Source organism: Epinephelus lanceolatus, chromosome 16 (genome assembly GCF_041903045.1).
Source record: "Epinephelus lanceolatus isolate andai-2023 chromosome 16, ASM4190304v1, whole genome shotgun sequence".
Taxonomy (NCBI): domain Eukaryota; kingdom Metazoa; phylum Chordata; class Actinopteri; order Perciformes; family Serranidae; genus Epinephelus; species Epinephelus lanceolatus.
In genome coordinates this window covers 26,575,846-26,590,146 of record NC_135749.1, presented here as the reverse complement: position 1 = coordinate 26,590,146, position 14,301 = coordinate 26,575,846, and the positions used below count along the sequence as shown (strand labels likewise).

Below are 14,301 nucleotides of genomic sequence, written 5' to 3'. Positions count from 1 at the left end.
AACCGTCTCTACGGTCAAAGTCCTGTGTTTCATTGACCCATCCACCACCCCTCCCTTCCATCTGGGCTCCCAAGAAGTGCACCAGGGTTTGAAGCCAATATTCATAGTGGTAAAAAGTGGAATTACACATTATGAGTCTGTCACGTGATGCCATCGGGCCCAGAAGGTGAGTTGAGGTTTTTACAGTAACGACAAAACAAGGAGGGAGGTAGTATAAAGCATGGAGAGACATATATTGTGTGTTATCTCTGTTGCCTTGTTTCTAGAGGGGAATACATGATTGGCCTTATATTTCTATTGGTAGATCAAATTTTATTGATTACTGTGTGAAAATAGTGAGTGTGGCACATTTTGTGTCCCCACTGCTGTGTGTTGTCACCATAACAACTAACAAAAATCAGATTTGTCTTCGGAGACCACAGCAAACAGTTCAGTTTCCAATCTACTCTCATTCTATTTCTGTGATTTTAAAGCTTTTCAGAGATCAGAAGTCAGTTATTACATCTAACACACACATTCTGCTACTTTTTGCCAGGGCAATTGGCTTGATCAATAGAGGGAGACAGTATATGTGCCTTGACCCAGGTGCTTCAGTAGCTGGTTTTGGGGAAAGAGAGCTTTTTCCATTCATTGTTCACACTTCTACTGCAAGTCTGGGGGTTCACACTGGCAACCCTCCAAGCCCATTCCCCTAAGCTCCAGGATATTTTAAGTCTACTCTACATTTGGGCTGGAGTTAATATCTTTAGTAAGTACTTGGTTTTTGGAGTGGATAAGTTCACTCCAGTTCAGTCCAGTTGTAGCTGGTCCAATTCAGTCAGACTCATCTGGGCACCATGACCTCATCATTTCACAATTGTATAATTTGACCCAACCTGAAACACTACCAACATACAGTCAGTCAGTTCTCTCCAACCCGCCTACCTGTCTGAACCGAAGTTTATTACGTTTGTGTGTGTGTGTGTGTGCGTGTGTGTGTTTGTGTGTAAAAGAGACCTTCAAAACAGTTTGATGGTAATGAGAATTCATTTTGCGGATGTTAAAGCTGCCTACCAGCTGAAAGAATTAGCATCAGAATCAGCATCAGCCACACAGAGGGCACTGATCTGAATTAAAGCTCTCTGAATTATTGATTTCCACCTGCTGGGATCACATCCTGTCTCCTTTGTATGTCTCCTTCATGCCTTCACCTCTTTCCCCCCCTTTTTTATCCTCCCATGCCTGGTAAACCTCTGCAAAAAGAAAATTAATAAAAATGAAAAGTGTCAAACCAGTGCAGAGTAAAACCGCAGCCAGAAACCAATGACGGTGTCATTTGGAATCTGTGTGTTTTGGTCTGTGCAAAGTCAGTTTTTCGGTTTTGCCTGCATATTTGTGTCGATTTTGCAGTGAATGTGCACCTCAGTGGAGGTTAAGATTTGTATATGTGCAAATGTCTAAAGCAAACGTCTTTTAGTGTTATTAATATTAATTAATGTGAGCTGTCAGGGAGGCCAAGAAACAATTCATCGCTCACATTATTGTATTAAGTGCTTCATGATTTATTAATGGGCATATTTAAGGTTAGAGAAAAGAAAAGGAAGGGAAAATAAAAAAGAAGGGCAAACTGTAAATTGATTCCTCCCACAAATACAAAAGTCTATTAAAGTAATTACCGGGCGCACTGAAATGTGGATTCTTTGGCCTTTTCAGTTTTCATTCATCAGACGATGAAACTGTTGACACATCTCAAAGTGTAATTTTGATCCTGAATATTTTACTTTATTTATCTGATTAGAGCGATGCTGAGCTTCACATTTCTCTCTTTGTCCTACCACCCACAGGCTCTCAGCAAGTATACACACTGAATAATGCTGCAGTTACATATATTCCCACTATAGATGACCTTAGTCTCACTCGCTGTCACTGCTTCTTTCATTGCTCCTCATCTGCATGCGTTACACGTCTGTGCTTATCTGTTTTCCGCCTCTGTCTATCTGTCAAGCTGAAGGAGTCCATTCTCCCTCCCTGTTTAATGTCCCTTCTTTGTACAGTATGTGGCCCGCCGTCTTTCTGTCTCTGACGCACCATCTGTCTGTCTGTTCTCAACTAACTAACACCAGTTGGTCTCCTGCCTCATCCCCCTCCCCAACCTCCCAGACCCCCTTCCTATAGGACTTGGCAAGATGCTGCATATCTATATTATTACACCTTGAAGAAATATGTCTGTATATGTGTGTCTGTGTGTACATGTGCTGCCGTGTTCCGTTTAATCGAGGCTCCCTGTTGGCGCATAGGACAAATTGATCAGTTGGTTTGCCAGCTGTCCTGGCAGATCTCTCCTTCTGTCTCTCTATTTCTCTAACAACCCCCTCTCCCTTTCTCTCCCTGACGCTCTCATTTCCAGTTTAACTTGTATACCTTGGCAATGAAAAGGCAAAGACAGGATGAAAAAAAAACATGTCCCCTAATGATTTGAGTGGTCTTCCTTACAAGAATCATCTTTTCTTCGCTGTTGGATGCATTTAAGGGATTCCTCGTTCTCCCATTGGCAGGTGGCTGCTGGCCCATTTTTGACTGACATGACCTTTGCTGGCATTGGCTGCTGGCGTGCCTTGGAATGATCCCTTGCTGTGGAAAATGATGGGCAGCGCGCAAAGCCAGCTCCTTTTGTTATCTGAGCTGCACATATTGTCTTGATACACCCCTATCATTAGACGCACGTTTCCAAGGTGGGCCGGCTAAATGTGTATCCACGCTGAATTGAAGAGATAAGTCAGAATTGCAGCCAGCCGCGCATGTGGCTAGCCTGCTTTTAAGCATGATAGGTAGAAAATGCAAAACCCATTTCTGTTCTCATAGATCTATGCATAATTTTGCCTTGATCCGGGTGCTATTCACGCTTGATGTCCTTGGCGTGGCAAGGGAAGGATAGTGGCAGCACGGGCAGGAACAAAGAGAGTCTACTCCACTGCCGCTTGACAGGGTGTGTGTGTGTGTGTTTCTGTTATGTCCCCATGCTTGGCTGTGCTGTGAGCTGAAAGTGAGAGGCTTTTCTCTGTGTAATGACAGACATTAGAAAGTCGATTACAAGGTTCTTACAGCCGCGGATACGCAACTCGCAGGCATACACACATGTACACAGGCGCAAAGACACACTCACGTGCACGCTCACTCTGGTCTGAGCCAGGAGAGGCTGACGAGGCCTGCTAATCGATGTGTGATGGCAGGCCTTTTGTGCATGTGTGTGTGTTTTGTAAAAGTGGCTGAGTAAAAGAGGTGGGATAACACAGGCCCCCTTCATTATTGTGCTTGTTCCTTGGTGAACGTCCATAAGCCAAAAGCATTTTGGGACACCAGCTTTGTGTGTGTGTCTCTGCACCTGCTGTGTGCACCTAGACTGGCCTGTCGTCTCCTCTCTGCATAATTGACTGTATTCTAATGTGACACAGTGCCAGAGGAGTGACAGGTGCTCTGGTGTCTTTCTCCACAAAACTTCACTTTCTGTTTAGCCCGGTTAGACCTCTAAATCTCTGCTTGTACGTCTGATTCTGTCACGCTATTCAGGTAGGTCTGGTGACTTACATTGCTATGCTAACATTAGCTAATAATTTATTTAACTTAGTTGGCTAGCTCGCTGATATATGAGAATCAGTTGGGACAACCTTGAATAAATCTTCTTAATTGCTTTAATTATTTGTCCTGACTTCATTAAACAGTCTTCTGGATGTTTTTGGTAAGTGTCCAATAGTGAGATTGCTCTCTGAGGTGTCCTCACACAGAAAAATTATTGATTTTGTGGTTTTTGCTCATCTATTATTTTGTTACACAAAGGCCCTTCATTGTGTGTTCTCACTTATTTAATCAGCGAAGTCTTTAGGGAAACAACATGCATTTTCAGTAACAACTTCTATTCTTTTTATAATACACTAACTGGGCTAACAGGCTTGGCACTATACATACATATTAAATTAATATCATGATATTAAATTTGATATTGTCTTAGATTTTGAATCTTGTAATATCGTTAGTTTCATTTCCTGGTTTTAAAGGCTGCATTACAGTAAAGTGTTCTAGCTGTTTCATTGTTTGCCTTTAGCCACTTAGCCATTATATCCCAGCAAGTTCTCATTCCTGGGGCTTAAAGTACTACCACACTGTCACACCCCTCAGCATGTGATACTATGCATGCATATCAATGCAGCCTTTATGCACAGGTTTTGAAGAAATGTCAATCCATCCATGGGAGGGACTGATGTCATAAAAAGAGTGAGAAAGTCCACATCTGGGGGAGGGAAGGTCGATGGGTAAAACCATGCAAGATTTTCATCCAGGACACCATTCGAGACAGTTCGTCTTTTGTGTGAAATCAAAAGTCAGTGCTGTGTTAACAAAACATTAGGTCACTTACGTACCTACATCCCCCGTCAACTAAATGTCAGTGTTGTTTAAAATATTGTTACACAATTTCCACAGAGTCGTTGCACACTGACATCACACATGACATAGTTATGTCACACTACATTGTATAACAAACATACTTATTTCAACCCAAAACATTATTTTTGCCAAGTAGTTTTGTTGCCTAACCCTAACCACAATAGTCTGACAACATTAACCGCAATGTTACAATGTGTTTCAGCTCTGCGTGACATAGACATGCTAAAGGGTGGCCTCTGCTGACACCTGGGCCACACTGCCTATGTGGGCAGTGCTTAACAGCTCCCTAGCTGAACTGCTGCGGTTCACATGCGAGTGGTGTTCACACAGGCAGCATTGCTGCTGCAGAGCTGCCTGCTGCTGTGACTACTGTATTTCCATAAATAAAAGCTGGTACTTCACTCGTATAAGGAGCTGTGCAAGCCATGGCATTGTCAACAACACGATCATGAAAATCTTTTACAATAAAAAGTCTTGTGTTTACATGTAAAGGGATTCTGTCGACAGACATATTGTCAGAGGGCTTTTGTTTTGAAATGGGAGGGGTTGATTTAAAAAGATTATACTTTTTCATGCCTGTGACAGATATAGATATTGAAACTGTACCGAGAGGTCAATACACTAACACACACATACAATAATGACGTCAATACAATTATCAAAGGACCATTATTGTGTTTATTTTTAGGCGAGATTACTATTCTCTAATGTTCCGCTGCTGAGCTGCACCTGAGCAGCACCGCTCATGTGGGCAGCATGGACGTCTAATCTGTTTACACAGACACCAGAATAAAAAAACGAGGTTCCACAACGCACATTCACTGCTCACACAAGCAGTGTGGCCTGGATGTGAGGGGCACGACAAAGTGTCAATATTTGACAACCTGGGAATGAGAACTGGTTGTATATCCACATGACTGATGATTATTTATAAAAAATCCAATTAAGTAAATATTTTGTGAAAGCAATGATAATCAACGCTACAATATTTCAGTGCCAAGGTATCACCCAGCCCGACGCTAACTGCACACTGGCTAACATAGTCTTAGTGTTGAGTGGCAGGCACTTGTGATCAGTGAGGCTAAAAGTCCATCGTTCACCTTCAGAAAATACCTACCAGAAGCCATAACTGAATAATGCAATGGTAACAACTTGCTCAGTCATTTCAATGTCAGCTTTTCCTTCTTACCACTCAAACTGTGGGAGTTAATGCATGGAAACCGAAGCCTGTTGGAGGTAATGTGTTTTTAATTGGAGAAGGGAGAGAGACGGTTATACTGAGGGAATAAGACAAGAGAAATGAGGAGGGGAGAATGGGAGAATACAAAACAGAAAAGAAAAGAAAACCATGAAGAGTGGGAAAGGGATAAGAGAGCCAGATGTATTAGGAGAATAGAGAGAGCGCGGAGGAGAGAAAGGAAAAGAGGGAGCGAGCGTCCCAGAGCTGTTAATGTAGACCCGCTGTTTAGTACACAGTCTCAGAAGAGAGGGGAGCAGAGCATCGAGCGGTAGCTGGCTGCCTGATTTCACACCCATTATCACCTGCTACAAAGGCACGGCAAGTGGAAAATGAAACTGCATACAGGGAGAGTGTAAAATAACCTGTTTTATTCTCTGAGTGTTTGTGAGTGCCTGTTTACGCACCGCCCATTGTCACACATGCATTGATAAGCTTCTGTTACATGGTTTGTATTCTTGTGTGCTGCACATGTAAGGTCATGAGTGCTTATCACCCTTGCCCACATTCTCACCTTTCATAGTCTCTCTCTCTCATGTGGAGTTGTCGGGTATCACTGACTGTACAGGGAGATGTGTGACAAGAAAACCAGCAGATAAAGTTTGAAATGTGGAAGACAACAACAAAATTAAGTTTGGGGTTTTGCAGTTGCGTGCCGGCACATTGCCTCGGCTTGTTTTCGTTTGCTTAGCTGGTTCAATCCGGTGGCAGCCTTTGATGCCATTTGCCAAGGCCACTGATCACACGTAATGTGAGAATTGTGTTTGTCAGATGGATTTAGCCAAAGTCTCCTCTACTTTTCTCTCCTAATCATATCTTTTATCTCATCTGTACTTCCCTCTGGATCCACTTCCTTTTTGTTTTTCTCTGCATTCGTTCCTAATTTGCTCTCTCATAAATTGAAAGGGAGATTAGAGCTTTTTTTTCCTTTGGCTTTCAAAAGCTGCTGTGCTTAGTGGAGTACTGGAGCTTCCGTGCAAAGAAGTGAAAGTGCAAAAGTTATATAAAAAAAAACTTCAAATATTTTTCTACAGAGCTGAAGTTTTTTATTAATCTCTCTGCTATCTAATGCTTCTAAATGTTTTTTGCACCATGTGTGATTTATTTATTCATCCCCTGTATACAAAAAAGGACTTTCAGTGGGATTTCTCTTGTTAAGACAAAGGAAGTAGGACTTGTTGTATCAAATTGGTCATGTAGTATATTTCTGTGTGTTCTTCTCCAGCGTGTCCCCGTGGCTCCTACAAGATGTCCTCCAGGCAGCAGGAGTGTTTTCCCTGCCCAGCCAACAGTGTCGCAGAGGAGGAAGGATCGGTGGTGTGTGTGTGTGAGGAGGACCACTTCAGAACCCCGCTGGACACACCCTCAGCACCATGCACAAGTAATATGATTAGAAATCTTTATAAACTACACGTTTTCCCTTTACCAGTGACTATCACAGTGTCACTTGTGCACTATGTCCTTTTATCTAGTTACCGGTATCTTTGCACCAGTGCTGAGCCTGTTCAAAACATGCCTAATCATAACGGGCCAAAGTTTGACCTGTGGTGTTGCTGCTTGCAGCTTTCCCGAAAACCGCTCATAAAAACAGCTTCACACTTAAAACCATGCTTCAGTGGGTCTTGGCCCAAAGAAGCTTTGGAGTTATCATGATTTTTAGCTATGAAAAACACTAAATTTTGTTGCTACTCTAAGTCCTTGTACCCCGAACTTACTTAAAAAAAGCCTCACAAAGCACTTTAAAACCTTGCAACTAAAGGGTATACTAGTTACTTACTGTGATCTTTTAGTTCTACTTCAGAGGAAAGCATTGTACTACAGTTACCTGACATAAACTGGTTACGTTGCACATTCACACTTTACTTACAAAATATAACAATTAAAATATGATGCATTATTATAATTAAATCAAAGTAGATTGTGCTGAAATTGCCTTTCTTTCACTCTAAGTAAAATTTGAATGTAAGACATTTACTGTGTGGTTTTATTAGTTTTACAATGATTAGTAAGGGGTGGCAGTAGCTCAGTCCATAGGGACTTGGGTTGGGAACCAGAGGGTCGCCTGCTCAAGTCCCCGTCCAGACCAAATATGGAGCGTGGACTAGTGGCTGGAGAGGTGCCAGTTCACCTCCTGGGCACTGCCGAGGTGCCCTTGAGCAAGGCACTGAATCCCCCAACCGCTCGGGGCGCCTGACCAAGGCAGACCCCTCACTTTGACATCTCTCCACTTTGTGCATGTATAGGTCCTGTTTGTGCATGTGTGTGTCTTTCTGACCTGTGTGTTAATGACAAGCAAGAGTGAAAACATCCCCTCAGGGGGGATTAATAAAGTATATAAGTTCAAAACATTAAATTAAATTTAAAAAATTCGAACTTTTAATTCAGAAAAAAAATTCTTCCTCTACCACACAAATATCCTAACAACATCACCAGTTAGAGAAAGGGGGCGATCACACAGAAATGAGACGTTAGAGACGCGGACGCTTCAGAGACGCTTGAAACGCTGAAAGCGCTTATTCAATGCGCACTAGACAAAAAAAAAAAACAGCAAGGAGCGCCTGTGGAGCGGGGGTGCGTTTGCAACACACACACACACACACCCCTCCTGTCATTTCCCTATGGCTCCCCTTGAATATAGTGTTTACCTCAAAGACAGTAGAGACAGTACTAGCTTACATGAAACTATCACGAGCTATCAAATCAAATCCAACTTTGTTTATATAGCACTTTTCATGCATAAAAATGCAGCACAAAAACTGTGAACTACGAAATAAGGTCACCAGCCCTCTCACATATCCCATTATCTGAAAGTTAACTAGCTGCTACGACGATATCATCGTCGTCAATTACATTGTACTCACCAGACAAATTCGTTGCGCTGCTCGCACAGCTCCATGCATGTCTCCTCCTGCGTTTGTTCGAGTACTGAGGTGTGTGTGTGTTTTATAATTCTTAAAAATCAAATATTGTCAGGATAAATTTCTTGTCTTCGATTGCATTGTGTTGTCTGTCGCTGGTAACTGTCGTAAAATGCTGTAACTGACCAAACTGCCGTAACGTTAACTGCCACAACAAAACAGAAAGGAGGATTTGATTGGCTGCCTGGGCCAATGACGACAATGACGAATGGTGCTACTGGCGTCTGATGCTCATAAAGTTGAAAATATTTTAACTTTTCAGCATCTACGTGCGTCTACAAAAACGCACGTCTAAAAAGACGCCGGAAAAACGCCTGTCTAAAAAGACGCTTGAATGCCGGTCAGACGCGCCATATCATAGGAAAACAATGGTTTTACTGGCGTCGCGTTTCTGGCGTTTCATCTCGGTGTGATCGCTCCCAAAGGGTGAAAGTAAAGCAACATCCCCAAATTACTGAATCTGCCCTTGAAACACACTCTGTCACGGCCACTCATGGTCAGAAACGTGTGAAATACTCTTTAAATAAGCATATTAGTTGCTTGCTTTGACATAACCACAGCAATTAAGTAGATAATTGATTAAATTAGCAAAGATATATTGCCAATGGGAACGCTATTAGTTTTATAAGTTAGTAACATGATGGCAAACTTACACATTGGATGAAGGTAAAGACATCCAACTCAGTCCGCATGAGTGTGGCTCTAAAATTGAGCGTAGATTTTATTAGTGGGTGTGTTTTGTGGATGGTATTGTTACTAGTTTTATTAGTTAGCATGGCGAAGAACACAACCCAAGTCACAGCCATTAAGAAACATGGTGAAATACACGTGGTGAGATTCATTTATTTATTCAAGTTTATTAATATTGAACATTTTGTGTGTCCAAATGGCACCAACTTAGACAATGCACCTCTCAAGATATGTCAAGGACAGATAGGCAGAGATTCCTTGCTTTTTGGTTAGCTCAAGAGAGCAATTTTTATGTTTTTGAGCTAATCATCAGCCTTTCATATGTCTGCCCTTGCCTCTTTATCCTTAAAGACCACTCTTACCCGTCCTTCACCCTGCATCCTTTCATCCACCTCCCCCTTTTTTCTATCTTATCATCTCTTTGTCTGACCTGCACCCACCTCTCCAGTCTCTGTCTCGCCATCTATCCTCATTCTCCCATCCCCATCTCATCCTCATCACCCTATTTCCATGTCTCATCTCACCCAACCTTCACCTCTCCTTCACCTCACACCCCTCCTCTAATATCGCATTCCTTTCATGTAGAAAAATCCACCCGAAAACACGTCAGATGTTTCCTTTAATCATCCCTGGAGCAAGGGAAAGGATTTGTGCCTTGTGTTGCTCTGCTGATTATAAAGTTGCAAGATGGTCAAAGAGTTTTTAACAGCTAAAGCTCAAAGAATGTGCGCGCTCCAACACATGTCACTTTTTCTTATTTTTCCACTGATAGCGTCAGTAAACACTGAACATTTGCTGTCTTGTTTGAGATGGACTTAAAAAGTAAGGCTTTATTTTGAATTATGTTTAAGATGTAGTAGAGTTTAAGGACATCAGATGAATCCAGTCCTTGTTTGACAATTATTTGAGTTAATCTTCCATAGAGAAAACATCCTCATGATCATACATGTTATTTTAGTTTTTAGTTCTTCCCCCCTCGTGACCTCTAGCTACACCCCCTTCTATTTCATCTAATAGTATACACACATTATGTATCCATCCACTGCAGCAATTTTCTCTGCCTCTTAACCTTTATCCCTTTTATCACTCACCCATCCTTCATCCCTCCTGCCATCTCTCCTAACATTAGGCCCACATTATTTATTCGTCCAAAAAGCCTGTCACCCCATTTTCTCCATCTTTTTGCTTAACCTTGGACATTTTCCATATTCCTCCACTTTTTATCCTGACATTACAGATGCATTTCCTGCTATACATCCATTACCCAACCCTTCACCGGACCTCCCCATCTTTTTCTACCCCCCGCCACTTTTCCTTTTTGACCCCTAAACACATGTGTCCCTCCATTCTCTCTCTCTCTCTGTCGTCGTAACTCGGCCACTCATCACTCTTCTTTCCACCAACTGCCTCTTCACATTTTCCTTCCTCTTCATCCTTTCATCCATGCGCGTTATCACCCCATTATTCTTCCCTCTGTCAAACTAAAATCTCATGCTTCTATCCTCAAGCGGCAAACTGTATGATCTCATCCCCAATGTCCGCGCATTATCCGTTCATCCGTCACCTCTTACCTTTTCTCGTCCCTTCTCACATACTGAATTCTTCTCCAATAAAGATGCACCACAAGGCCAGTAAGACAAAGACCATACAGGGTAGCCCTATCGATTCCTGCATGGGGGAGCAGCCCATTGATATAGCTTAGTAATTAGATGGAGGAATAATGGGCTCTATATCCTGTGAGCACTCAGGGCGGTAAAACAGTTGGGTCACAAGGTCTGTGTTTGTATACATTCACATTTGCTTGTGTGTACATGTGTATGTGTGAGTGTGTGGTCATATAGCTTTTATGGTAACCCTGATGGAGGGGTGTAATTACAATATTGATCGCGGAGCTCTCTGATCCCAGTGTGATAACATTTATAGCAGCCTAATGACCACATTAATTACACTATTGATTCGGTAATTATGATCCCCAGACTTGGCTAATCCACCGCATGGTGCAAATGGAGAAAGAGAGAGCCTGATAAATCTGGAGTTGTAAGAATAATAACAGAAAAAGGGAGATTTCTCCAGATGTATGATATCTGATAAATGCACCTTATTATCTCAGCAATTAAAGAATAATACCAGTGTAACTTTATCCTTCTCCCCCTGCCATTAATGCCTTTGAAGTACCTATAGCCTACTGCGGTCACGGCAGCTCTCTCTTTGAAATAACAAATGCTTTATTGTATGAAAAATCCTTTCAAAACAGGTGATAGAATTTAGCTACATTTTTTCAAACAAGAGCCATCTTGTAATACTTCGCGCTATGACAAATTACCAGCGTTAGTGATGACTATTTACAAATCATCCATTACAGCGCATTATTGAATATTCCTAGCGGCAGTGAAGACTCAGTAAAACTTTGGAAACAGTTAAAGGAAATGTTTCACTGGGGACACAAATATTTCTATGTAGTCAGTTTTGGCAGAGTGGAGCTACTGCTGACAGGACTGCAATGGTAATCATTGTAGCATAATAACTGTTACGACTACAGAGAAAGAAAATATTTTAAAGTAATGCATAATGTTTGGCAATGCGCGACTCTGCAAATGGATTTCTGAAAACAGTGGGAGCCGATGGCTTCCAGGAGTAAGGATGGAGTTGTAGCACAACAGTTTTAACTACTGATTTATAGAAATACATAAATGCAGACTTTTCATAGGCCTTAATGGCATTAGTCTAAAAAAACATCAAGAGCAGGTTTGGATTTGCTTCAATACATCGTAAAGGAATACTTCACCCCCTAAGTGGTCATTTGCAATTACTCACCCAGTGTTATGTTGGATTCAAGAAGAAGACTTTGTTTTTCTTGCATGCCTCCAGTGAACAAAGAATCCAAATATGGAGAAAATTCTTGATTTATTGAAGTGAAAGGGCTGAATCTGAACAACTCTTTAAAACACCAAAGTCACACATTAGCCCTTTTTAAATAGGAATTGTGCAATTTTGCAGGAATGCCCAATCGGCCTTCGTTCAGCATTGGCAGTATAAAAACAAAATCAGGGAGCATAGCAAAATGCCGCCTGCCTACTTTTGTTTATACAGAATGTGCCTTTTTCGGCGAAATGGAGGGAGTGAGCAAGTAACAAAATGTGTAGCTCAGCATGTGACATAAACAGTGACGTACTCCGAGGGAAGCCGCGGCTGGTCAGTCCTTCAGCGATTCTCTCATAAGTCGGCCCGTCCTTCACCATTCCCGTCATCTGATGGTTAATGGCCTCTTCGTTTGTGAGGGCAAGGAGGGTGCGCAATTCCTTGTCTTCCCAGTTGCTCATCTTTACAGTGGTGGTTTGCGTTTCGCCCCTGTTCATTCCTGCTATCAGCTGTTTCCTGTTAGTCCACCGCCAGTGGGTCGCACGTGCAGCGTCATCAACAGCTCCTTCCACAAGTCTTCAACAGCCCCTCCCGTGGCAGAAGGCCGCCTCGCTCTTTTTAAACCAAAAAGGTTCCTCCAATATGTCTACCCTACGTGGTGGAAAATTGGGCACCTCGGATCAACTTGCCAATCCGGCTCTGTGTGTCTAAACACTCGCAGCTTGCCGGCAAAACGGCCCAACATTCGCTGAAAATCTGGCAGTGTAAAAGGGGCTAAAAATACAACCTAACTGATTGAGGCAGTGGTAGACAACGACTCCTGCATTAAGTGAGGTAAAATTATTGTTTCTGTCACTAGAATTTGGCTTTAAGAGCGCATCGTTGGAAAGGGCTGCCTGTTCGGGAAGTCCTGCATATATACAGTACAGGCCAAAAGTTTGGACACACCTTCTCATTCTCATTTTTCTTTATTTTCATGACTATTTACATTGTAGATTCTCACTGAAGGCATCAAAACTATGAATGAACACATGTGGAGTTATGTACTTAACAAAAAAAGGTGAAATAACTGAAAACATGTTTTATATTCTAGTTTCTTCAAAATAGCCACCCTTTGCTCTGATTACTGCTTTGCACACTCTTGGCATTCTCTCCATGAGCTTCAAGAGGTAGTCACCTGAAATGGTTTCCACTTCACAGGTGTGCCTTATCAGGGTTAATTAGTGGAATTTCTTGCTTTATCAATGGGGTTGGGACCATCAGTTGTGTTGTGCAGAAGTCAGGTTAATACACAGCCGACAGCCCTATTGGACAACTGTTAAAATTCATATTATGGCAAGAACCAATCAGCTAACTAAAGAAAAACGAGTGGCCATCATTACTTTAAGAAATGAAGGTCAGTCAGTCCGGAAAATTGCAAAAACTTTAAATGTGTCCCCAAGTGGAGTCGCAAAAACCATCAAGCGCTACAACGAAACTGGCACACATGAGGACCGACCCAGGAAAGGAAGACCAAGAGTCACCTCTGCTTCTGAGGATAAGTTCATCCGAGTCACCAGCCTCAGAAATCGCAAGTTAACAGCAGCTCAGATCAGAGACCAGATGAATGCCACACAGAGTTCTAGCAGCAGACCCATCTCTAGAACAACTGTTAAGAGGAGACTGCGCGAATCAGGCCTTCATGGTCAAATAGCTGCTAGGAAACTACTGCTAAGGAGAGGCAACAAGCAGAAGAGATTTGTTTGGGCCAAGAAACACAAGGAATGGACATTAGACCAGTGGAAATCTGTGCTTTGGTCTGATGAGTCCAAATTTGAGATCTTTGGTTCCAACCGCCGTGTCTTTGTGAGACGCAGAAAAGGTGAACGGATGGATTCCACATGCCTGGTTCCCACTGTGAAGCATGGAGGAGGAGGTGTGATGGTGTGGGGGTGTTTTGCTGGTGACACTGTTGGGGATTTATTCAAAATTGAAGGCACACTGAACCAGCATGGCTACCACAGCATCCTGCAGCGACATGCCATCCCATCCGGTTTGCGTTTAGTTGGATGATCATTTACTTTTCAACAGGACAATGACCCCAAACACACCTCCAGGCTGTGTAAGGGCTATTTGACCAAGAAGGAGAGTGATGGAATGCTGCGGCAGATGACCTGGCCTCCACAGTCACCGGACCTG

At 42.5% G+C, this 14,301-nt stretch overlaps 1 protein-coding gene across 2 annotated transcripts in view; it reads left to right on the top strand.

Annotated features, from left to right (window-relative positions):
* The window catches only part of epha10 (EPH receptor A10), a 221,840-nt gene that overhangs the window by 133,030 nt on the left and 74,509 nt on the right, over positions 1 to 14,301 (top strand). For both annotated transcript variants that reach the window (XM_033637064.2, XM_078175712.1), the window contains exon 4: positions 6,882 to 7,037. In XM_033637064.2, coding sequence (XP_033492955.1) covers positions 6,882 to 7,037 — 156 coding nt within the window. The remainder of the gene's footprint in view (positions 1 to 6,881; positions 7,038 to 14,301) is intronic.